Genomic DNA, 26,267 nt, shown 5'->3' on the forward strand with positions numbered 1-26,267 from the left:
TATGATCTTTGTCCCCATGTGCAGTTGCAAACCGTAGAGCGGCCTTTCAGGTTATGTCGATATAGGACTCGTTTTACTGTGGATATAGATACTTTTGTACCTGTTTCCTCCAGCATCTTCACAAGGTCCATTGCTGTTGTTCTGGGATTGATTTGCACTTTTCGCATCAAAGTATGTTAATCTCTAGGAGACAGAACGCTTCTCCTTCCTGAGCGGTATGACATCTGCTTGGTCCTATGGTGTTTATACTTGCGTACTATTGTTTGTACAGATGAACGTGGTACCTTCAGGCGTTTGGAAAATGCTCCCAAGGATGAACCAGACTTGTGGAGGTCTACATTTTTTTTTCTGAGGTCTTGGCTGATTTCTTTACATTTTCCCATTATCTCAAGAAAAGAGGCACTGAGTTTGAAGGTAGGCCTTGAAATACATCCACAGGTACACCTCCAATTGACTCAAATTATGTCAATTAGCCTATCAGAAGCTTCTAAAGCCATGACATCATTTTCTGGATTTTTCCAAGCTGTTTAAAGGCACAGTCAACTTAGTGTATGTAAACTTCTGACCCATTGGAATTGTGATACAGTGAATTATAAGTGAAATAATCTGTCTGTAAACAATTGTTTGGACAAATTCCTTGTGTCATGCACAAAGTAGATGTCCTAACCGACTTGCCAAAACTATAGTTTGTTAGCAAGACATTTGTGGAATGGTTGAAAAACAAGTTCTAATGACTCCAACCTAAGTGTATGTAAACCTCTGACTTCAACTGTACATGTCTTACTACTCAAAAGTCATCTTTGTAACTAAAAGTACTTGAATCAATAATAGAACCCATTGCCCTTTTTGGTTGTGAAGTCTGGGATCCACTCACCAACCAAGAATTCACAAAATGGGACAAACACCAAATTGAGACTCTGCATGCAGAATTCTGCAAAAATGTCCTCTGTGTACATTGTAAAACATAAAGTAATGCACGCAGAGCAGAATAAGGCTGATACCCACTAATTACCAGAAAAGAGACGTTAAATTCTACAACCACCTAAAAGGAAGTCCCTTAAGCAACCTGGTCTTGGGGCTATGTTCACAAATACAAACAGAGCCCCAGGAATTGAATTGAGATTGGGTACCAGAAATCCCCAAAAGTCCCCACAAGGATAGCAAAACAAGGAAAATTCTCCCAGCTAATTATTCTCACTTTTTAACTGCATTTGTTCTCATGGGCCAAAGCCATTTTAGGTTTAGGGGTTAGGTTCAGGGTTCAAATCAAATCAAATGAAATACAATTTATTTTTCACATGCGCTGACATAAGAGCTGTAGACTGCATTGTGAAATGCTTACTTACGAGCCCTTTCCCAACAATGCAGTTAAAAAGTAAGAAAAATTGGTAAACAAACGTTCGCCAATTGAACAGAAGGGAAATGCGGTTTATCCACTCGCCAACCTAGTCTCATCTGGTATCCCACACACTGGCCTCTATAACGCCTACTGGGATGAGTAGTATGTCCTTCGCCCCAACTAATGGCAGTACTATTCCCTTCAGCGCCATTCTTCTAGGGTTACAATTAGGGTTAGGCTTATAACTAGGATCAGGAGTTAGGTGTTGGTTTAGCGTTAGGATTTTGAATGGAAATGGTGTGTGTGTGTGTGTGTGTGAGAGAGAGAGAGAGAGAGAGAGAGAGAGAATGTAAGAAAGTAAAACAGATAGCAAGAGAAAGAGAGTGTTGGTGACTTTAGCCAAACAACAATCACACATTATAGTCGATTTTTATATATATATATGTATAAAATATATATAAAGATTATCTAAATGTTCTTGCCCACACCGATTGGTTGACCACTACCTTGCTGCTTGTCAAACAGCTCCCGCGTAATCCAATTGAGTTCTTATACCTGGAGTCTAAAAATAGTCAAAATTGACCGAAAACCCAGTATCGATACATCGCTACGTTTGTGTACAGAACATTATATTCAATGGAGAAAATTACTTATTTCCACGCTATCTTGTGATGGAATTATGGATAGATGAAAAGTCGCCTGATAGGCTAGAAAAAGTAGCGATTGAAGAGTACAGCCACAGGTGGAATGCCGTGTGATGCTTGAGAAGATTACATTCGAGCTGGAGGTTTTCTGAAGAGGGACTTCTTCATATATTGAATGAAATTAGGTAAAGTTATGGGTTTAATTGGATAGAATTGCACAAAAATATAGACCTACATCTATTCAACACAAATGTGATATTCTATGAATGTCTAAAAGTTCCGGGAACACGACCAATGAGTAAGTGAATGAATGCCGGTATGTCATCGGAAGGTAATTGTGGCCTGATCTTGTCATTAGGTATTTACAGTTTAATTACAACATATTCCATCGACAGTTTCTAGACAATAGCCTCTGGTAGGCATGATCTTAACCTAAAGAGTTTATCGTCAGCGACAGTTTTAGCACATCAATTTAATTATTGGGCAAGTGATTTTGATATTTTGCCAGGATAAGAGTTAGTAAATATGTTTTAAATGTAACGACAGCATTAATATAGCCAGTTATCATGCCTTTATATTTAAATTATTGATATATTTTTGTACAAACTGTCCTGTTGCAAAAATAGACCTATATTTGTTTATTTTCAGAGTAAACCAATTGAGAACGTGGTATTTAGGTAGTGGGCGTATCCATCAATAAATCTCACTTTGTTGATGTCCTTTATACCAGCCTTCTAATCTAAAATACAGTATTGCCATTTTACTGATACCTGCTATTGCAGCAGTAGTGCTTACTCTCTTCTGTCAGAAAACACAACCTTCTGTGAGTTACAGTTGAGTGATTGCCTACCTACTTATTTTGGGATAAAATAATCTTCAGTTTGCCGTTGTTTATGAGAAACGCTATTTTATAGGACTACTTTGAAAGTAATGTCGTCATGAAACAAGATGGCGAATGCTTAGTCTCGGTTTGTAAATGCTGTCCTGTTCAACTGCACCCAGGTTGAAAAACAATAGGAACTACTGTGTTCCTGTAGAGCAGATACAATGGCTTTGTAGCAATTAGATCTCCCACTAAACCTGGTGTCTCCGGACAGTCTTTGTTGGCCCAGATCAATCCTTGATCAAATGCTGGTACAGAGCGTTTTAGGTCTCAGCTAACTGAGTATTGGTATGAAGATGATTTATTTAATTTGAGTTTAGCTACAGTATGAATACCCATCTACCCACAGTTATCCCCGATTCAAAACACCAACAAGGCTACACAATATATTGTTTAACTGTAATGACGAACCCAGCATAATTAACTCCCTAGAGTATATATTTTCGGAGTCGTTTCCACCTGCAGGAACCAGAGATGCTACACAATCAATTACATCGCTGACATTCATTTTATTATAGTTCTGTGTTATCATTTGATGTAGTTTATATTTTCAGTAATCAACGTATGATTTTAGAGTGAAATGGGATACCACCTTGTTGTTCCATTCATCACTCAGTCAGTGTATAACTCCACAACTCTGAGGTTTAATTTAAAGAAAAGTAAACCAGCATCCCTCTAAAATAAGGTTTTATATGCACACAAAAACATAATACCTAATGGGTTGTTCCAACCTCCTTGCTCCAAAATACTTTTTCATGTATTACATTTAATAATGTTGTTTTTTTGTCCCAATTTCGTGTGGAACGACCCTAATTCTAAAATGCCATCGCTGTTTAGTGAAATCGAAGGCACAGAGAGAGCAGAGACATTAGAGCAAATCCTTCAGGCTCTGTGAAAGCCAATTACCGGTATTTGCCAACTGAAAGCTCAGTTTGAATGTGTGAAAGCCTGGTGTGCGTGTGTGAGGAAGAGGGGGAAAGAAACAGAGGGGGGGGTGTGTGTGTGTGTGTCTCTATTGCCTTCCATTAGACCAAGCATTGGCCTTACTCATTGTCCTCTAGATATTTATCCTAATATCTCTATATTCTCAGCGAAAAGGATCCGTTTGAGATAATGATTTATGCGATAAGACCGTACGGTTGTGTGGACCCTTTTTAAAACTCAGAAATTATTCTGGAAATGATTAAGTTTCTTACATTCAACAGTTTCATTGTAATCCAAATATCAGCTTCGCTTATTTTTTCACTTAGACTATGATGAAACATATATTGCTCATCAAATAACATCAGATTTAATTAGTCACATGTTTTGTAAACCGCAGGTGTGGACTAACAGTGAAATGTTTACTTACAGGCCTTTTCCCAACGATGCAGAGAAATATAATCGAGTCTATAATAGAGAAGTAAAACACGTAATAATAAATACACAAGTAACAAGCACTTGGTTCTATACACAGTGTATCAGTACCTAGTCAATGTGAAGGGGTACGAGGTAATTGAGGTAGATACTGTACATATAACTAGGAACAAAGTTTGCTAGTACAGCGTTTGAACTTAAATAACAACAAATATTCCCCCCTTATATAATATATGACTGTATCTACCCATGGCTGTGTCCCCCAGGATGGGCACGTTCGTGACCCTGGCAGAGGTGCTGGAGGCCCGGGGGTCACCTCTGGAGGAAGATGAGGTGTGGCGTCTGCTTTTGGGCACTGCCGAGGCCTTAACGGACATCTCCCACAAAGGTACCTGGGCACATTTATATCCCATTGCTGACCCATGAAAATACCCACTGGCAGTTGCTAAAAGGATCTTTAGGTCTTAAAGGGATTGCTCATGGCCCATTAAACATTTTTCCCATGTTTGCAGACCTCAAAAGTGGTCTAATATCCCATGACTTCTGTTGTTACATGCCTCTTTATGCATTAGAAGAAATAAGCCTCAAACCTGAAATGAATGGGAAAGATAGGCACCACCATATCATATCGTGCTCTACTTCTAACGTCTGACAAACGTACCTTTTGGAGTGAGTTATTCCTATAGCCATGCAGACATGCAAGTTAATAGTATGTCTTTTGTCTTGTTGTCAGGTCCTGGTAACATGTGCAGTGTACTGAGCCCCGGCTCTATGTTACTGTCAGCCAGTGGGAACCTTGCTTTTAAAAGCTGTGCCCGGTCTGGGGACCTGGGCTCCTTCACTGCTCCAGAGGTACAGGATGGACACGCTGCCTCCAACAGGACAGCCTCAGAAAAGGTCATCAATAAATCCTGCTCTTAGAGTAATCATAATAATAATAATAAATGTATTTTATATAGCGCTTTTCATTACAAGTAGAATCACGAAGTCGGTTAAAAAAAATTGTACAAATTTAAAAAAATAACGTAATTGTATATCACTACTAGCGTAGTTCCAGATCTGTCTGTGCTGTCTGGAAAACTCCTATGGTTATTGGCATGACATCTCACCACTGTTTTGGTTCTTGACTTTTAGTTTTACATGAATTCCTCTGGAAGGATTTTACTCATTTTTGTGTGGTTTTTTTTCTCCAGATGGTTGTATATTCCCTAGGAATGACCCTCTACTGGTCCGTTGATTATCAACTACCTCAAAACCAGCCCATTCAGCTGAGTGGCAAACTGAACAACCTGTTGCTGAGCATGTGTGAGGACACGGTCCAGAGACGAGCGGATCTCGTGACTGTGCTGGAGACCTGTGACCAGCACATCAAGACTGCTCAACTGCCCCCACCAGAGAAGCTCATCAAACAGCTAGTAGAAGATGTGTTTAGGGACTCTGTGAGTTCACCCACATTCCCTTTGGTTTATGAAATGCACCTCTAGTCAGTATAGGTATCACTGTACCTACCTGGCTGTTGTGTATGCAAAACCCTGGTCTACAGGTATACATTTGGCAGTCATACGTGAGTCATTATCTCTTCATTTTGTCCCTTTGTTATCGATACGCTGAAATTGAGATCGGTCTTGCCCAGTTTGGTATAGGGCGGCGCACAATTGGCCCAGCATCGTCCGGGTTTGGCGGTGTAGGCCGTCATTGTAAATAATCATTTGTTCTTAACTGACTTGCCTAGTTAAATAAAGCGTCCGTTGAAGCAGCGGTGGGGGAGACATGAAGTCATTAACTTGAGCTTTTAGCTCTGTATGTCTTCGTTTTCGATTAGGGTAATACCACAGCACCCCGCTGATTTCTTAGTGATGTACACTAAAGCATGCCAGGGGTTACCCTACACTCCATGTGACATCCAGCACGATGACATTATAAGGTCAAAGTTCCTAGAAATACGATGGCATCCATATTGTGACACTACGGACTCTTGGCTGGCTAAACCTCTATCTCGGCGGTGATCTGAAGCTGGGTTTGTGACATATTTTTAAGGATAGGTCAGTGCAACTTTTCTAATTCAGTAGCTACAATTTTATTTGGTTTTCTAGGTCAATCATGTGTCTATGGCTGAGAATGGTCCTCAACTTACTGACCGGAGTCAGATGGTCAGAGAGAGGATTCACAGTTTCTCAGGAAGTGCCTCATACCATAACTCTACCTGGGCGCTGAGAAACAGAAGCAACTCAACATTCCAAGTCGAGCTCAGCAGAGGGTAAGAACCTAGCCGGCGCCTTTCAAACAACAAAGGCTAATTTTGACCGTAATACACGAAGTATCAGCTTTACAAATGTTTTTTTTTTTAAAGGGATAGTTCACCCAACAGTCTGTGGACAATAAATTAAAGAAGCCATGTATTCTTTTTTTTCTTACAGAATTGCCCAGGGGTTACGTCACAGAGAGAGTTACTGCAGCTATCAATTCCGTAACCCCTGTAGCCCCTACCTGGATGGCTTTCGCCGTGGCAGCATCAGACCTATACCATATGTGTATCTGAATGAGTCCACTGTCAGTCTTAATGAAAAGAAAGCCAAGGTATGATATCATAGAGAGTCATGTGACATTTTGGGTTGAAATACCAGAAGATATAGTATATGTATTTATATGCATACAATTGTGGATTAGGCTATTTCAGCCACACCTGATGCTGACAGGTGTATAAAATCGAGCACACCGCCATGCAATCTCCATAGACAAACATTGGCAGTAGAATGGCCTTACTGAAGAGCTCAGTGACTTTCAACGTGGCACCATCATAGGATGCCACCTTTCCAACAAGTCAGTTTGTCAAATTTCTGCCCTGCTAGAGCTGCCCCGGTCATCTGTAAGTGCTATTATTGTGAAGTGGAAACGTCTAGGAGCAACAGTTTGGGGAAACGTCTTGTGGCAACAGTTTGGGGAAACGTCTTGTGGCAACAGTTTGGGGAAAGTCATTTCCTGTTTCAGCATGACAATGCCCCTGTGCACAAAGCAAGGTCCATACAGAAATGGTTTGTTGAGATTGGTGTGGAAGAACTTGACTGTTCTGTACAGAGCCCTGGCCTCAACCCCATCGCACACCGTATGCGAGCCAGGCCTAATCGCCCAACATCAGTGCCCGACCTCACTAATGCTTTTGTGGCTGAATGGAAGCAAGTCCCCACAGCAATGTTCCAACATCTAGTGGAAAGCCTTCCCAGTGGAGGCTGTTATAGCAGCAATGGGGGGACCAACTCCATATTAATGCCCATGATTTTGGAATGAGATGTTCGACGAGCAGGTGTCCACATACTTTTTGTCACATAGTGTAGTTCTTAACGTTTCCCTCTTTTTTTATGTGCAGGATGTGGGTCCAGAGTTTTTTCGAATGTTAGATGAGCCACTGGTTGTCTTGGAGCTGCCCGGATCCATTGTTGTAATTATGACTTTTCATCATCAAGAACTCCATCATCAAATGCTTTTTTTACATCATCCCAACTATCACCAGCCTGTCTATCTATTAATCACTATCTTTCTGTCTGCCAATCCAGTCAAAGAAAGGGAAGTCTCACTCCACTATGAGGGAGCTGAGTGTGGTCATGCCAAACGGACAGAGCATCCTGGTCAAGTGTGACGTCAAGTCAGAAGGAGGGGATGTCTTTGATATGATTGTTGCCCACTCCAACCTGGTTGAACACCTCTACTTCGGCCTTGCTTACATTGATGGTAATTGACCAGGTTCACCAGTGTTTTTGTTTTGAATGGCTCTTGTCCGCTACCTGCTGATTTGTTGCTGTTTAACTACAGTTCTGAAAAACTCTTTACATTGTGGATGTGTTAAACATGTCACTCTTTTTCATCTTGTCTCGGTTTTTAGATAATGAGTTTTTCTTCCTGGACAATGACACAAAGATATCCAAGGTTGCCCCCCATAGTTGGAAGAAAGTGCCTACGTCCACGTTTGTCCTTTTCTTCAGGGTCAAATTCTTTGTCCATGACATCGCTCTACTTTTGTAAGTACAGTACGACACATCCTCCTATGCTCACACTGTGTCGTATTGAAGGACGACCTATAGAATCCATAGAGGTCAGGCAACATGGTCCACCGATTTCTCTATGTAAGCATATTGTGGGTTTTTTGGCAGGCACAAGCTGACTCGTCACCAGTACTACCTACAGCTGAGGAAAGATATACTGGAGGACAGGTTGTCCTGCCATGAAGAGACAGGCCTATATCTGGGTGCCTTGGCTCTCCAAGCAGAGTATGGAGACTGCATGCCTGAGGTGTTTGCTACTTTTTATTTTAGTTATATGGTCATGAAGTATCTTTGATATGCTGTATCGCACAATTGTCACATGATTGGTCAAGGTCTAGGCGGATTGATCTGCATACTTAAGTATCAATTGCCTTGTTAGTATTTTGTAATATTAGCTCTGGAAATGTTATAGTTGAGTGATTAACTTTGTCTGATCTTTTCTAAAGGTTTATGGGAGGAACTACTATCGACCAGACCAGTACATTGCCAAGAGCGTCATGGAGAAAAGAGCCCTGCCTTACCTAAAGGAGGAGTTGCTACGGTTACATGCCAACAACTCCACGATGAGTACCGACGAATCCGAGCTTGAGTTCCTCAAGGTAACATGAACCAATGAAAACGCTTCATAGAGTTCTACGTTTTATATCGTTATATTCATGTAATTAGTTTCATACTCAGTGGACTGATATTTGAATCATTACACCAAAAGGCTGTGGCACCTGCACAGTGGATTACTGGTGAACATATGGTAATATAGTATATTACATAAATGTTTGGCTTGTATTCTTAGCCCATGTGGTAAACTTGCACATCAGCAGTTCCCGGTTTCCACTAGATTCCACAGCCACAAAGTTAAAAATATCATAAAAAATCATGAAAACAAAATTAGCTTCTTGGTGTTAATTTAAGGTTAGGGTGGGGCATAAGGTTAGGAGTGTAGTTAGGGTTAAAATAAAATGTAATAAAGAGAAATTGTAGAAATAGGCGTGGTTTATGACTTTGTGGCTGTGGAAGCTAGTGACGACCCAGTTCTAACATCTAACTTCCTTCCCAGGCCACCCAGCAGCTTCCTGAGTACGGTGTTCTGTTCTACCGCGTGGGGCGCGAGAAGAAGCCAGTCATCGGAGAGCTGATCCTCGGAGTGTGTGCCAGAGGAGTCATAGTGTATGAGGTTAAAGATAGCTCTCGCTCCACGAGTCAGACATTCCACTGGTGGGAAACAAGCAGTATCTCCTCCTCTGTGAGTATTATGCCTTAGATAATGCATAACTCCGTTTTTTAAAGTGGCACTCCAATCTCCTTTTCATCTCAAAAAAGAAAATCAGGTGTTAGTGCTGATTTACTTAACAAAAGGCACATCTCAATAGGTGGTCCAGGTATCCTCATGACATGGCACAAGTGGGGGAGCCTTTCCTTTCTTTTTTCCCCCCTCTTTTATTAAAATATATTCTTTTATCCCCTTTTTCTCCCCAATTTCGTGATTTCCAATTGGTAGTTACAGTCTTGTCCCGTTGCTGCAACTCCAGTACGGACTTGGGAGAAGTGAAGGTCGAGAGCCATGCGTCCTCCGAAACACGACCCTGCCAAGCCACACTTGTTCTTGACACACTGCTCGCTTAACCCGGAAGCCAGCCGCACCAATGCGTCGGAGGAAACACCGTACAACTGGCGACCGTGTCAGTGTGCATGCGCCCGGCTTGCCACAGGAGTCGCTAAAGCGCGATGGGACAAGGACATCCCGGCAAAGAAACAAGGAAACCCCTCCCCTAACCCGGACGAAGCTGGGCCAGTTGTGGGCCGCTTCATGGGTCTCCCGGTCGTGGCCGGCTACGACACAGCCCGGGATCGAACCCCCCTGGCCTTTACCCTTTTGTTCTCTATTGCTTCTCTATTGTTCTTCAAGCAAGGAGGGAGGCCGATGACATAACGGATTTCCATCAGACCAACTCCTTGAAGTTTGCAGTTGTGTTTAAAATGCACTATTATGCTCAATGTATTTTCTGTAACCCTTTTAGTGTGTGTATTTACTGTATTTATACTTGGGATATTAGTTTTCAGCAGTAAATGTATTTTCTTTTTTTATTCCCGGAGATTAATTTTAATAAAGGAAACTGAGGAATATTGAAAGTGAATATAGTTGACTGTAAAGTGTTTGTTTAGTCAGTGAATTTTGTAGCTGTTGGATTGTTATGTCTGTAAATACCTTAACCCCACCTCGCTCTCTGTCCCACCACAGTGCCGGAAATTTGTCATCGAGAGCAGAGGGAGCGCGAGAAAGCACACCTTTGTCACCGAGAGATCCAAGACGGCCACGTACCTGTGCAACCTCTGCTCTGCCCAGCACAAGTTTCACAATGAGATGAACTCTCGCCAGCTCGGACACAGTCTGGCCTCAGGTCAGAACATTTTATGATGACATCATAACTGGTAAAGTCACATGGTCAAGAAAAAACTCCTGGTCCAAACCATAACCACTTCGACATTCCTGTAAATAGTGTCCCAGTGACAGCTTGTTCTGATTCTATACAGTTTGTGTCCTGTTCTTGGTGAATCTTTTTTTGCCAGACCCTTCAGCCATATACAGTATATAGCTAATAAGCTATATATCTCGCTAATGTACCACCTGGGCTTATTGATAGGCCAAACAGAGAAACGTCTGGATCATTGGATTATAGCACAGTTATTGGATCTACATCTATCTTTCATTGATTTCATTATAGCCACCTTTGACCAACCTTGAATTGAACAAAGAGCCCTTTTTTCTTTCCAGAGGACAACATAGTGCAATATGCGGCAGTGTGTCAGGCACAGAACAGCCGGATGAACAGGAACTCTGAGACCGTACTGACAGACAGCGGTCTGACCACACCGCAGGACGGCTCCATGACCAAACTGTGTGATGACATCGCCACCAAGATCGAGGCACGGATCAAACAGCACCGTGTCCTCCACGAGCAGGGGTAGGAGTGATGGAGAGCATACCCGCTGGGCACAGGCGCCAGTTCAACATCTATTTTTGAATTACATTGACTTGTCAACTAACGTGACTTCAACGTGAAATCAACAAATGTCACCATGTCACTGGATTTAGGTAAAAATTTGGGTGAAAAAAAATGACAAAATCCCCTTATGTTGATGACTTTATGCAAATTCACTTGATTTAACGTCATCACATTGAATTATTTTGTTGAAACGACATGGAAACAACGTTGATTCAACCAGTTTGTGCCCAGTGGGTGAAGTATCCTTCCCTGTATTATCTCTGTCCATACACACTACTGTACATTCCTTTGCGTTTAATTTCTTGCACGTTGTAAGTATTTCTATTTCCCTGCATGTTGTAAGTCATTTCTCCCTGTATAATTTTCAGCAGAAGGAGGCCATTGCCTGGGAACCTGTCTCCAGCCCTGTCGTGTGGGTCAGAGGTCAACCCCATGTCCTCAGCAGGCAGAGGTATGGATAGATGATCAGCTCCTAAGAAAATGAACCTCTTAACACTGGGTAATCAGGTACAGGATCAAGTGTTCACATTCTGGAAGCGTTCCAAATCCGAGCACCGTGCGGAAGACATCCTCGTCAGTATCATCCACAGAGATGGCATACGGGTTTCTTATGAGGTGCTGCGGTCAATGTACAGTAATGCGTTAAAAGGTAGCTGCGGTATTTCTGTCAACAGATGTTTTTGCCCAAATGAAGAGAGTCATACCAGAGAGAGAAGTCATTTGTGTGTGCTTAAAGAAAGACCCGAAGCTCGGCGTCGGTGAGTTCATCGCTTACAACATTCAGTCATATATCCATTAAAGGATATGTTGTAGAATAGAACTAAAATGGAAAAGTACTTTTATCTATTCAGGTGTTGTGATAGTTGGAGAAGACACAGTGGGGAAGTATGACCTGGGTGTCTTCATAGCATCCATCGTGCGGGGAGGACCAGCCGATAAAGATGGCCGCATCAGACCAGGTAGGTGACTAGGTTTTATTTCTGGGCTTGTCTTCACAAGGCTCACACCGGATTATGACGCCTGGGCACATTGGTGAACAATAGCCTTGCATGCCAGGTTTATTTTTAAGTTCTCATGTGAGCTTTTTCTCTTGACACTGCCGGTTAATTAGTCATGACTAGGGCCCTATCTACACTCTTAGGAAAAAATGGTGCCATCTAGAACCTTAAAGTGTTCTTCGGCTGTCCCCATAGGAGAACCCTTTGAAGAACCCTTTTGGTTCCAGGTAGAACCCTTCCTACAGGGGGTTCTACATGGAACCCAAAAGGGTTCTACCTGAAACCAAAAAGGGGACACCTGGAACCAAAAAGGGTTCTCCTATGGTGAAAGCCAAATAACCCTTTTGGAACCATTTTTTCTGAATGTAAAATCAGCAATAAAAGAAACGTCCTCACTGTCAACTACGTTTATGTTCAGCAAACTTAACATGTGTAAATATTTGTATGAACATAAGAAGATTCAACAACTGAGACATAATCTGAACAAGTTCCATAGACAAAAGAAATGGAATAATGTGTCCCTGAACAAAGGAGGGGTCAAAATCCAAAGTAACAGTCAGTGTCTGGTGTGGCCACCAGCTGCATTAAGTACTGCAGTGCATCTCCTCCTCATGGACTGCACCAGATTTGCCAGTTCTTGCTGTGAGATGTTACCCCACTCTTCCACCAAGGTACCTGCAAGTTCCCAGATATTTCTGGGGGGAATGGCCCTAGCCCTCACCCTCCGATCCAACAGGTCCCAGGCGTGCTCAATGGGATTGAGTTCTGGGCTCTTCGCTGGCCATGGCAGAATACTGACATTCCTGTCTTGCAGGAAATCACACCCAGAACGAGCAGTATGACTCGTGGCATTGTCATGCTGGAGGGTCGTGTCAGGATGAGCCTGCAGGAAGGGTACCACACGAGGGAGGAGGATGTCTTCTCTGTAACGCACATTGCCAGCAATGACAGCAAGCTCATTCCAATGATGCTGTGACACACCGCCCCAGACCATGACAGACCCTCCACCTCCAAATCGATCCCGCTCCAGAGTACAGGCCTCGTTGTAACGCTCATTCCTTTGACGATAAATGCGAATCCTACCATCACCCCTGGCGAGACAAGACCGCGACTCGTCAGTGAAGAGCACTTTTTGCCAGTCCTGTCTGGTTCAGCAACGATGGGTTTGCCCATAGGTGACGTTGTTGCCGGTGATGTCTGGTGAGGACCTGCCTTACAACAGGCCTATAAGCCCTCAGTCCAGCCTCTCTCAGCCTATTGCGGACAGTCTGAGCACTGATGGAGGGATTGTGCGTTCCTGGTGTAACTCGGGCAGTTGTTGTTGCCATCCTGTACCTGTCCCACAGGTGTGATGTTCGGATGTACCAATCCTGTGCAGGTGTTGTTACACGTGGTCTGCCACTGCAAGGACGATAAGCTGTCCGTCCTGTCTCTCTGTAGGGCTGTCTTAGGCGTCTCACAGTACGGACATTGCAATTTATTGCCCTGGCCACATCTGCAGTCCTCATGCCTCCTTGCAACATGCCTAAGGCACGTTCACGCAGATGAGCAGGGACCCTGAGCATCTTTCTTTTGGTGTTTTTCAGAGTCAGTAGAAAGGCCTCTTTAGTGTGCTAAGTTTTCATAACTGTGACCTTAATTGCCTACCGTCTGTAAGCTGTTAGTCTTAACTACCGTTCCACAGGTGCATGTTCATTAATTGTTTACGGTTAATTGAACAAGCATAGGAAACAGTGTTTAAACCCTTTACAATGAAGATCTGTGAAGGTATTTGGATTTTTACAAATTATTTTTGAAAGACAGGGAGGGTCCTGAAAAGGTGACGCTTCTTTTTTTGCTGAGTTTAGATACAACTCCCAGTCTATTTTTGTATCCCCTATCTCTATGGTCTTTACAAATCTGAAGGAATTGAATAGGGGCTAAGGGTAACTGTTGATTCTGGACCAGGACTAGGTGGATACCAACAAAATGATTATTTATATGAAATGTTGTGGTGATGTTCTCCCTCAGGTGGGCGTCTGATCTCTCTGAACCACACCAGTCTGGAGGGCATGACCTTCAGTGAGGCTGCAGAGGTCATGCAAAACAGCCCACAGGAGGTCACACTCATCGTGACCCAGCCCAAAGGTACTGGAAGTGCGTATATACAGTACCAGAGAATGCCAAGAGTGTGCAAAGCTGTCAAGGCAAAGGGTGGCTACTTTGAAGATTCTGAAATATATAAAATATTTTGATGTTTACACTTTTTTTTTTGGTTACTACATGATTCCATATGTATTATTTCATAGTTGTGATGTCTTCACTATTATTCTACAAAATAGTAAAAATAAAGAAAAACCCTGGAATGAGTTGGTGTGTCCAAACTTTTGACAGGTACTATATATCTCTGCTCTGTTCAGGCTCATTTACTTTCTGTGATAAACTATATATTTTAAGTCGACTGGCTTTTCAGCTAGATGTTTTAGTTAGAGCTCCAAATGGGAATGTACTTTTTCGTCCTCTCTGGATCATCACTACATACATGGCCAGGCTTTCGTTATTAGTTCATAATTCCACATTTAAACTTTTATTACAATGTGGATTTTTTTGGTGTGTTTTTGTTGATGTTTCTTTACAGTTTCCTCGACACCCAACAACGTGAGATCTCCGCTATTGAAGAACTACGAGTCCCAGACCACTTTGAGGACTAACGTGCTCTCTGGGGAGGACGACCTGGATGAGATCGTGTCTGTCATGTTGACCCCAAAGACTGGCAGTAGATTGCAACTCCCTGATGTACGCATCCTCAACGCTCAGGTAACCAATGGCTACTGACCATCTTCTCCTCCATGTTAAGGACAATACTCTACATGTGCTAAGATTGGGGAACAATTGTATTCATTTTGTACACAAACAAGACAACGAACATTAGCAATCAACTCTACATAATGTCAATTAAATCAACGAATAGAAACAAATACAATACAATCGTGCCTTTGTTGTGAATTGTATCATCCATCTTAATCTCATCATGAACTCTTATTCCCTATCCATTATCCAGGACTCCCGCTCCAGGTCTCCTTCCACAAACTGCTTCAGGGGTGGTGAGATCTCTGTGGAGCTGAAGAAGAAAGCTGGAGTAGGTTTAGGGATCAGTATCGCTGTAAGTTAACTATTTCATGTCTAACTCCCTAGGACAGCGCTAGAAATGACTGTTATACACATGATATAACCTCACACTCCGGCCAGAGAGAACATTTCCCACCCAATACCCCAAGAGAGGGCCAGACAAGCTCCCATTTTTTTCTTCAACATCTGATCTGAGATCAGTGATCTCACACCATTGTACGGAAGGGGTTTATTTTACTAGTCAGTGGTACTATAGGGAGATGGACCTACTGTACTTAAGTCTGGGATGGACAAATTAGTCTAGTCAGGAAGTCAGCTGCTTCTGTGTCTCTGGGTAGTAATCCTTTAGACCCCTGGGGTTAATCACCTCGGAGAGGGAGGAGCTGGAGCTGGACCCACTAGAGCCTGCAGCTTGGAGCCTGCCTGCTTACTGGAGAGTACAGTAGGCTACGAGAGAGAGCGAGGGAGGGAGAGAGGGAAGGAGAGGGAGCAAGGGAGCGAAAGATCGAGAGAGGCAGAGAGAAAGGGAGCAGTAACAGCCTTCCGAGACGTCATTAAAATGCCTGTTAATTCTCATTAGGCCTGACTGGGATTCAGATGATGTGAAGGTGGATCAGGGATGAAAGCATCCCACACCACACTCCTGGTGTATCTGTTGGCAGACATTCTATTTGTTTACCCCCTATGTGTGAGAGACAGAGCGATAGATTGTAAGATCGTATAAACATACTATATTCCTTTTAATCTTGATACATCCCTCTCACCTAGCAGCCTGAGGGCTCTATTTTCGGCTGGTGTGAAGCCAGCGCAATTGTCAAACGCACGCCCTATCAAAACCGGCGCTCTTCTGTTTTCAAACCGTAGGGCAAGGATTGGTCATTTACATGTCTTATATGAGCTTGCTTGCACAGAGGTGGGTGGGGTGTGTCCTTAAAAACGTGACCCAAAGTGCCAATTTCAGGCAGCGCTGGTGGGGATATTTAAGACCAACCAAAGCTGATCTTACCGGTAACGCAGTTGGTTTTGGCATGGATTTGGACAGTGGAATTGGACACGGCTTATCCAGCCGTGACGCCCACTGCCAAAATGCAAATGGAACACGAGAGATGTGCTTTTAGTGCCCGTAAACCTCCCATTTAGTTTCATCTGATTGAAAAACCAATCATAACCTCCCCTCCTCTCAATGAAGACCATTTTTTCTTTTGTCCTGCCTAATGCATTTGCCAAGTAGGAAAGACGATTATAAAGGGTTTGACTCGTGAGACCACATACAGTCATTCTTAAATCACCAAAGCGTTATTAAAATGTTTTTTATTTGTTTCTATGTGGGGTTAGGGTTAGTTTGTACGTTATTTTAACCTGCTCTTTTTTTATTTTTTTGTTAAATAACCCTCCCTGTATCCTACTGTATATGCCCATCATGGAACTAGACATGAGATGATCCGGTCACACTCGTATTTAGAAACATTTAAGTTATTTTCCTGTAACAATTGCTTGTTTTCCCATTTCATTTTTTATAAAAGCCCTTTAAGCTACACTTACCCTACTTGAACAAAAACTGGTTCAACAGCAATGTGTCTGCTGTCTTCCTGATCCTGGCAATGCATTAGTCAAGTACCCATAAAATGTTTCTAAGTGGTCTACTTGTGAGGCTTTTGCAGTATTCACCATTCACATAAGCCAACCTGCCGTGCATACTTTATTTCAAACTCCATTTTCAAAGAGCGCCTCTTGTCTGGTTACCAAAGACGGGCTGCTCCAAACTTATTTAAGTCATTTAAGGCCCTATCAACGGTGTCTGGCTTATTGAGAACGTGCTCAACACGTATAATTCAATTTACGGTAGCCTAGGATGTTTTATTTCAGAGGAAAGTACACCGCGTAAAGGCCTATACTCGTTAAATCCAATTGCAACAATGTTGACTGTCAACGCTCCGAACATATTGAGCAAACATTGCATTTATTATTACTGTTGCTATTTATTATTATTACTATTACTCATTATTGTAGCCTATGCTATTTAATAAACTGTATCGATCCACAATGAACCGGGAAGAGAATATTCCATGCCCCCAGCCCGAATTACTGTTGATGACAACTCAAAGACCTTCAATAACCTACAGAACATGAGACAACGGCATGCAGTATTAACCCATGATCGATTGGCCAGTGATTGACCAAGCCCTCGTCACACCTATAATTGATTTATTCGTCAAAACCCTGTCCTTTTGCGGCACCGCCAGCTATTGCACTCATAATTCCCGCAGTGAAAATAGCACAAATATTCCCTACACACCCCTGAAACTGTAGCTCTACTGCCAGAGCTAAGATTTACCATGGCGTTCGGTTTGTTAAAGTAGAGAGAGTAGAGACTTATTGTATTTGCATGAAAATAATATGGGGAATTAACCCTTTATGGTACATTGTCATATTAAGCCACTTCAGCAATTAGTCAGACATGCAAATGTTATTGATGGTGTACAGTATATTGATAAACTTACATTTCAACCGAGACTGTCATGTTGTTGGATAATAACCTTGTGTTTCTGATTTGTCAGGGTGGTGTGAACACAGGCCTGCGTCATGGAGGTATCTACATCAAAAGCCTAGTCTGTGGAGGGGCTGCTGAGCAAGATGGCCGCATTCAGTCAGGTACAGTATAATGCTGAACAAGCGCTACTCTGTTACAGTAAAGCACCTGGAATAATAATGACATTTAGAAGAACATTATACTGGATTATTGCTGCATAAATTGAATTTAGATGAGTGAGATTTTGTGTGCTTGCATCTAACAGGTGACAGACTGCTGAAAGTTGATGGAATCAGGTTTCAAGGGTTCACATATCAGCAGGCTGTGGAATGTCTGGCAAAAACAGGAAAGGTAAAGGAACATCAATATCTCAGCTGCAACACCAGGGCAAGGCAACACCAGGGCAAGGCAACACCAGGGCAAGGCAACACCAGGGCAAGGCAACACCAGGGCAAGGCAACACCAGGGCAAGGCAACACCAGGGCAAGGCAACACCAGGGCAAGGCAACACCAGGGCAAGGCAACACCAGGGCAAGGCAACACCAGGGCAAGGCAACACCAGGGCAAGGCAACACCAGGGCAAGGCAACACCAGGGCAAGGCAACACCAGGGCAAGGCAACACCAGGGCAAGGCAACACCAGGGCAAGGCAACACCAGGCCAAGGCAACACCAGGGCAAGGCAACACCAGGCCAAGGCAACACCATCATCGTTTTGCCTCTGCGTTGGCCTTTAACCGAACTGTGTACAAAACTGAGTGCAAACAAACACTGACATGTTAACATGTGTTCTGATTATGTGCTGTTTATCTTGTGCAATGTGAATATACCTGTGTATATACAGTACACTCTTAGAACAAAAGGTGCTATCTAGAACCTAAAAGGGTTCTTTGGCTGATCTCATAAGAGAACCCTTTGAAGAACCCTTTTTGGACCCTAAAAGGGTTTTAACAGGAATCAAAAATGGTTCTCCTATGGGGACAGCCGGAGAACCGTTTTGGAAGCCTTTTTTCAAAGAGAGTAGTTTAAAACTAGTTTCTGAAAGGTACAGACTAATTAGAAGCATTAACTGTTGTTTGTCTTTATGTAACCGTTTCCTGTCCAAGGTGGTGACCCTGGTCCTGGAGAGGGAGAACATGAACAGCCTGCCCTGGGTGTCTCTGAGCCCAGACACAGGGTGCCACCTCTCCCCTCAGAATTCCCACCGGGACATCACCCAGAAGAGGAACAACAGCTGCCCTGCCGTCATCACCCCCTTCTTGGTCAAGCCCAAGGACTACAGCTTCGTGTCTGACGGTAAGGGATAGTATATCATCGACAAGGGAACTTTAGTGTAAGGGGAACACTGGCGCTTCGAGGGACTGAGCTCAGAAGCATTGTCCCTGACTGAAGAAGGGATTAGAAATCAGTCAGACGAACAGGAGAAATCTGTTTAAACAAACTGACAAAAAATGACCAGCAGATGGTATAAAAACAAGCAAGCACACCCACTGCCAGGCAACTAAACGGTCCACGGTCCAAGCCTCGCAAGGTGAACTCTGACACACTTCAATCCCCTAACCCCTCCACCCTACAGGGAACACTTTGGAGGTGACCTTGAATAAGAGGCTGAATGGCTTGGGCTTCAGCTTCCTGGTCCCTGAGCTCGAGCCCTCGAAAGGAGACTCGGGCAGTGGTCTTGTCCGGATCAAGAAGCTTTTCCCTGGCCAGCCAGCGGAAGAGTGTGGGCAGATCCAGGAGGGAGACGTCATCCTGGCAGTCAATGGAGAACCGCTGAAAGGATTGTCCTACCAGGTAAATATAGACGCAGACTGGTGTGACGTAATACGATTGTTCAACCGTAGCTCCCGGTGGGAGTTGGCATGCTGTATATGGGGGTGGGTGGGAGCGTTGGAAGACAGAGATATTGTGGAAATTGTAGTGTGAGAGAGAGGGTTTTTGTTTCACTCCGTGTGATTAATCTGTTCAATATTTCTGTATCACCACTCATTATCTTATAGGCTTATAAGGCTTACTATACATTATTATGGCCATTTATCAGTCCATAATTGTGGATGTGACAGTGAGTGACGGTTGTCTCTCTGGCATGTAGAGGGTGGTCACGCTGCTGAGAGGCTCTCCTCCCGAAGTCCGGTTGTCTCTGTGCCGTCCTGCTCCAGGTAAACACATATACACATTCGGATGCAGGTTGATGTTTATTGCCATGAGTCTTGTCCTGGAGGAAGAACAGAGCGATTTTCTCTTAGATAGGCAAGCTGCAAAGTAGAAATTGGTTTTATTCATGAAAATTAAGACTAGCTTTTTAGTCTTAATTTAAGGTTAGGGTTAGGCATTAGAGTTAACAGTGTGGTCAAGGTTAGGCATTAGGGTTAACAGTGTGGTTAGGGTTAGGCATTAGGGTTAACAGTGTGGTTAGGGTTAGGCATTAGGTTAACAGTGTGGTTAGGTTTAAAATCAGATTTTATGACTTTGTGGCTGTGCCTCCAGAACAACATCCATGATGAAAAACACTAACCTGCTATCCGGACAGGGCAGACAACATAATCCAATTTACAGTTTTTCCTTTCACAAAGTAATGTCAGCATAGCTTTAATTCATTTAAATGTTACCTTTTTGTAAGACACATTTTAATCTTTCACACCTAAAGAAGTTGTCTTATGCAGAGGCATCAAACTGCATGTACTTCTCATTCCTTCCCTTCCCATTTTGATATCTTCCAAGGAATTCTGCCTCCCATTGAAACGTTGTTTGGCACCTGAGTGATGTCACACCACAGTACGTGAGCACCAATGGGAGTTCAGGAATATACTTCCTGAAAGACAGAGAGGAGATCTTCGAGGAGCAGGACAGGGGAAGATCTGTCCAGATGAAAGAGTAGGCCCTCCCTCCCTTGTAGCAGAGCCCTGGGCCTGACCTGACGGATTACAGAACCCACCTGGATGGTGGGTGGATGGGCAGTACCAGCACTGCAAGACATATCACAAGATACCTCATAATGTCAGATTCAGTTTAAAGACTGCAAAAATGTCACCTGAATATTTATGAAATTATTATTTTCAGCATCTCTGCGTTCTATGAGTCAGAGGGGTTGGATGAGTCGCCCTGCAGAAAAGAACCAACTGTGTCATGTTACAACAGCCAGGAGGCACTGCTGAGGTCAAGAAAAGGTGAAGAAAATGCTAAAAGATGGAAATCTCTTGCTACTTAGGTAAATAATAGTTTGTTTAAAATCTAGTGACATTAATATATGAAATATATATATTCGGATCAAGGCAATTTAAAAAAAAATTTTATTTCACCTTTATTTAACCAGGTAGGCTAGTTGAGAACAAGTTCTCATTTGCAACTGCGATGACCTTTTCTCTTTTCCAAGATTCTGTTGAACACCAGAAGAGGCGAAAGAGTTGGTTGGACTGGGGGCGTGGGGGTTCTACAGTGTGAACCCTTGACGATAAGGAGAGAACTATTAAACAAGCTCAGTTGGTTTGAAGGTGAGGGGGACTGTATGGTGAGGGGTTCTGTGAATTTGGGGCGGCAGGGTAGCCTAGTGGTTAGAGCGTTGGACTAGTAACCGGAAGGTTGCAAGTTCAAACCCCCGAGCTGACAAGGTACAAATCTGTCGTTCTGCCCCTGAACAGGCCATCATTGAAAATAAGAATTTGTTCTTAACTGACTTGCCTGGTTAAATAAAGGTAAAATAAATAAATAAATAAACTGTGTGCTTTTCCCTGAATACGGATGTGGTTTCAGTTCTGGCACAGAAAGACAAGATGGTATGTCTTGACCCCCTGCTTTAATAACCTAATAATAACCTGATAATAGCCTGATAGTCACCCGTGTGTCACAAAGTGACGTCATTTTGAATATTGAGTATCTCCCGGTGTGTTAATGGTAGAGACTTACCGTTTCTTGTAGTGGCTGCAGCTCAATCCCCTCTTTCCTCCGATATAAGGTTTGCACCTATTTCATAACATGGGGCTTGTGAAAGCTGCCTTTATTTATTTTTTTACACATGAGAGGATCCAGACAAGAAAATCCCTTTTTCTATTTAATTGGAAATCAAACTCAAATCTTACTGCAGGCAATACCATCAGAATCTCACCCCAGATCACCTCCCATGAAGGGCATAAAGCATGCGCTATGGTCAAGTTCATATAGTATGCAATGAAGGTCAAGTCACCAAAGGTGCAAACATTTAGTATGCGGGAAAAGGGTACAGCCTGACGGTCTTTGTAAAGCAATGCATTTCCTTCTCCATACGCATTATCTTGTGTGCATCCTCCACATGCGCCATCGATCTCTCACTCGTTTGCAATAGGAATGGGAAATGGGAAAATAAGTTTGACGTTTCTTCACCTGTCTGTGTCTTATTTCACAAAACAAACTTGATAACTTGAAAGCTCTGATTGCTAGGGTTGTTTTAAGGTGTCAGTCTTGACAATCTGTTTACCCATTTTGTGACTCACTACCAAAACCAGATGTGACTGGTTTCAAATGGCCAAGAGAGGTCATGTACTCTCTTACTCCTGTCTAGTGGACAAACTGGGAATCAGGCAGGGGATATATTCACATAACTGGGTAGGCAGAGGCTTCTGCTTTCTCCTCATATGAATGTCATTTTTGTAATATGAAACATTATTCCTGTATGACGAAAAAAGTTAAAGAAACCCTGTATATTTCAGGGTTCTGTAATGTTTCTGACACATTTGTCAGATACCTTCAGTTCTTACCTTTTCTAACAATATTAATAATTTGTTTGTAAGATTTATCGTTTTGAAACCGAAATGGTATTATTCTTAATGAGGGTAGTATACAATATTATGCATCGTTTACAAAATGCCACTAGAGGGAGTCAGAGTTGAACAGGTTTTAAATACACCTCACTGTTACGTAGGGTTGGTTGTTCAGCAACAAAACCGACGGGTGCTCAACTAAGGGGCAAAACAGACTGGGTTGGCTTAGATCGTTGATAAAATGTAAACTATATTTTGTCTCCAATGTTTATTTAAAACATAAATAAAATTGCACAATGAGCACTTGTTGTCTCAAATACATTTTTACAGTTGTTGGTTAGCTAGCTGGCAATTTATTTTGCCGTAGTAGCATAGATGTGACATCAGTCAAAACACCTCAAAACAAGACATGGTATCAAGAACAAGTTCAAAACGAGCTGAAACTAGGAACTTACGATTCACCACCTGGCAGTTTCTTGTCATTGTTGACAAGAATCTGAAACGGTCTATCTAGCCATCCAGAACCATAACAACACACGGCCTTCTGCCCCTTTTGAAGTGGACACCTCGTTTTCGTGACGTTGCCAGCCGACCAGTCTATATATCCCCCTGGCGGTGTTCATGAGTAGAGATCAGGTCGTCAGAGTAAAACCTTGACAGGGGTAAGCCAGTTAAGGTGTGACCTGGGGTTAGTTAGGTGAAGTACTTTGGCCAATATCCACTGATACAGGGATCACATCTATTTAAGGTCGAACAGAACAGAGATCTTACAGAGTGATCTCAGGCTTTCGCTGCCTGCTAGTGCAGCTATCAATTCACACATACGCAGTTAAAACATACTAGTTAAATGGATCCCAGATTTGAACTAATATTTACATAATGCCCAGGGCTACATGGCCTGCCCTCTACCTTTTACATTTACGTGTATTATTCATATATTATTATTTATTTATTCAACAGTGTATATTATAGCCTGGAGGGTGATCTCGGACAGATTGCACCACTAATCCAGTGCCTAATCAAAGAAAAGGTAAGCACATAACACTAATTATTTGAGCCATAAAGGTATTGTCCACTGGGAGGCAGCATAGGGCTGAAAACAATTCACTACCCTCTGTTGCTGTCCCTATCTCATCTCTTCTTTGCCTCAAACCTAGGTTGGTTGGGGAAAGTCTTACCAAAGATGTCTCACTAAGAAGTCGTTTTGCTAGATGTTGTTGTTATTGATCTTTTCCTCTCTTTACAGACGGCGCTACAGAACGCCATATGGTGCAGCGTGGTGACAGCCCCTGAAACACATGAAATGAACGTTACGTCTGACTGTTGATACACTCATACGTTCATCTTTGAATTAACTCCTACCTCTGTTTAGTCTAAACGTCTGCAGGATCCCACTGATTCTGACATGGTCCTTAGAGCCACACTGCATGATGGGTACTGAGTGGCAACGGCCTAAATTAGTAGCAGTTCAACCATGTGGATGTCTAGCTGTGACAAAGGCACAACAAACATAAGATTCTGGTCTTGTTTCTGAATTCTACTGTATTAAAGACCTCTTTTAGACATCATCGGCGGTCTTGCCTGTGTGTGTGTTCGTGTGTGGCGAGGACATTCTCACCTTTACTGTTAAGGTAAGGCTACAAGTTCTACCAACTAAATATAATCTAGTACTCTGGTACCCTGTAAACCATGATCCATGTTGTATTCTACATGAGTCAAGTGTAATGGAGTCCATTGCTCATGTTGTGAAGGGCTGCTGTTCATACAAGGATTTGTACATTGCTAGACATGACCGCCTTGTTACCTCAACACCGGGGCCCCCGCACATTGACTCTGTACCGGTACCCCCTGTACATATCCCCGCTATTGTTATTTACTGCTGCTCTTTAATTATTTGTTATTCTTATCTCTTTTTTTTTTGTGGTATTTTCTTAAATCTGCATTGTTGGGTTAAGGGCTTATAAGTAAGCATTTCACTGTAAGGTATTTCACCTGTTGTATTCAGCGCTTGTGATAAATCAAATTTGATTTGATTTGTTGACCAGATAGCCAGCGAGGTGAGACGAGTAGTCTCACCAACAGCACAATGTGCTGGAATTATTGTGTAAGGGGAAGCTGCTTTGATGTTGATGTGTGCCAAATATGCCTGATAAAGTTTTTCTTTGGGGGAGGTGCTCGTTTTGGAAGTGGGCTGCTCATGTGACGGCTACATGGAGCAGGCCTTTGCAGAGACGCTGTTTAAATACCAGCCCCACGTGGCACGCTTGGACAGCCTCGGGTGTAGGTGCAAGCTGGTGGTGCTGATATTTGGCAGTCTCGGGCCATGTACACAGCAAGATGGCCCCCTTGCTCGTATTCCCTCTTGAGGGTTACACACCGTTCAGTCTACTCTGGAGGTCAAAGCCAGTCTGAAAGGAGGACTGGTGGTTTGGTGAAGAACATACATCACCTTGGAGTCACTGGATTTCCAAACACAACATGTAGATGCTACACTCATCAATGTACCTCCCTGCATGTTAACATACAAAACACACACACAATCTAGAGGCCACGCACTGCAAGCCTGTGTACATGGCTCTTTTGGGGTTCTGGATAGGGGGGGATAGAGATGAACCCCGCTCCCCCCGACCAGGAACCCTTCAACTCCCCTCGTAAATAAGGGTTACTGTATTTCGGGGGAAACCCACCATTGGTTGATCAATATGGTTCCCATTTGGGCTCGTGTTCACTCGTTTCTCCCCCATTCCCCTCGTTCTCTCTCGCTTTCTCATTGTTTCTCACTCGCTGTTTCATTCTCTCTTTGTCTCAAGTCGAGGTAACCTGGGACATTGGTGTTCTCCTCACTCTTCCCACTGAGCCAGAGGAGAAGGCAATCAGTGGGTTTGGGGATCTTCTCTGTGGTTCGATGAATCCTCCACAATGTCTTCCATTGTGGTCACATTCTCCACAGCCACTGCCAGCGAAAGGCCGTTTTAATAGAGTGCTGCATGGTCATAAAAAAAGAAGTAGGATTCCAAGGAGGTTTGGTGAATTACAGCAGGAAAGTCATTTGGGACACAGGGTTCTGAACGTGACTCCCCCCGAGATCATGGAAATCAAAATCTCTGACTCAGTCCGTTTCACTGTGGGTGGCTCTGGGGTTGCAGACCTGACTTTATAACCCAGCCAGATGAATTGACATGGTGTCGCAGTCTGGCAGCTCTAAAACCTTCTCCCTCTATTATGAGAGATTTTGAAATATTCACTTTTTCCACAGCTCTGACGCACAATCCTGCCATCCGTCCATGATTGTGTGTGTTCTGCTTGTGTCTTTGATGTGCTTCTCACACAGCTATTTCCCCAATTAAAGTGACTGTGCTAATGTGTTAAGTGGCAAGCTACGATTGAAGGGGGACACTGTTATTTTTGAGAAGGCTTCAAATTCATCACCTGCTGATGAGGCCAAAAGGCATGGAAAAAGCCACCGCCTCCGAGAAGGTGAGTAAGAAAATCACAAATGTTGAGATATTATTTGAGTGGAAAAAGACATCCTAATTGTGATTATAGCCTGACCACATACTTCATATTGACAATTGAAACAGTGCTAATTGTACATTATGAGTGGTAGCCGGCCAACTTGTAAGGTTTCTGGCTCATTCC

General features: G+C 43.0%; 1 protein-coding gene across 3 annotated transcripts; it reads left to right on the forward strand.

Annotated features, from left to right (window-relative positions):
* Window positions 1-1,929: 1,929 nt before the first annotated feature.
* Window positions 1,930-24,188, forward strand: LOC112223504 (tyrosine-protein phosphatase non-receptor type 13-like). Of its 3 annotated transcripts, none has more exons than XM_024386555.2 (30): window positions 1,930-2,168; window positions 4,489-4,610; window positions 4,956-5,119; window positions 5,416-5,661; window positions 6,316-6,479; window positions 6,640-6,799; window positions 7,587-7,658; window positions 7,774-7,948; window positions 8,100-8,235; window positions 8,368-8,506; window positions 8,706-8,858; window positions 9,314-9,499; window positions 10,496-10,655; window positions 11,030-11,219; window positions 11,630-11,712; window positions 11,936-12,019; window positions 12,113-12,220; window positions 14,270-14,386; window positions 14,877-15,055; window positions 15,300-15,401; window positions 17,926-18,019; window positions 18,163-18,248; window positions 19,002-19,191; window positions 19,472-19,689; window positions 19,988-20,054; window positions 20,617-20,837; window positions 20,956-21,103; window positions 21,269-21,386; window positions 23,589-23,658; window positions 23,875-24,188. In XM_024386555.2, exons 2-26 carry the CDS (start codon window positions 4,490-4,492, stop codon window positions 20,652-20,654), a joined length of 3,432 nt encoding a protein of 1,143 aa, XP_024242323.1. In that variant the 5' UTR covers window positions 1,930-2,168; window position 4,489; the 3' UTR covers window positions 20,655-20,837; window positions 20,956-21,103; window positions 21,269-21,386; window positions 23,589-23,658; window positions 23,875-24,188. The 3 variants fall into 3 exon arrangements, with proteins under 3 accessions (XP_024242323.1, XP_042161390.1, XP_042161389.1); XM_042305456.1 differs by having other exon boundaries at window positions 20,956-21,062; XM_042305455.1 differs by lacking the exon at window positions 1,930-2,168 and adding an exon at window positions 2,723-2,806.
* The last annotated feature ends 2,079 nt before the right edge of the window (window positions 24,189-26,267 follow it).

This window comes from Oncorhynchus tshawytscha, linkage group LG24 (genome assembly GCF_018296145.1).
Source record: "Oncorhynchus tshawytscha isolate Ot180627B linkage group LG24, Otsh_v2.0, whole genome shotgun sequence".
NCBI classification, from domain to species: Eukaryota; Metazoa; Chordata; class Actinopteri; order Salmoniformes; family Salmonidae; genus Oncorhynchus; species Oncorhynchus tshawytscha.

Coding starts and splice junctions, on each gene's coding strand:
- LOC112223504 (XM_024386555.2), top strand. CDS start 4,490: ATGGGCACGTTCGTGACCCTGGCAGAGGTGCTGGAGGCCCGGGGGTCA. Junction 9,500..10,495: donor CAAGCAGTATCTCCTCCTCT/GTGAGTATTATG, acceptor GTCCCACCACAG/TGCCGGAAATTTGTCATCGA. Junction 18,249..19,001: donor GTCTGGCAAAAACAGGAAAG/GTAAAGGAACAT, acceptor TTCCTGTCCAAG/GTGGTGACCCTGGTCCTGGA.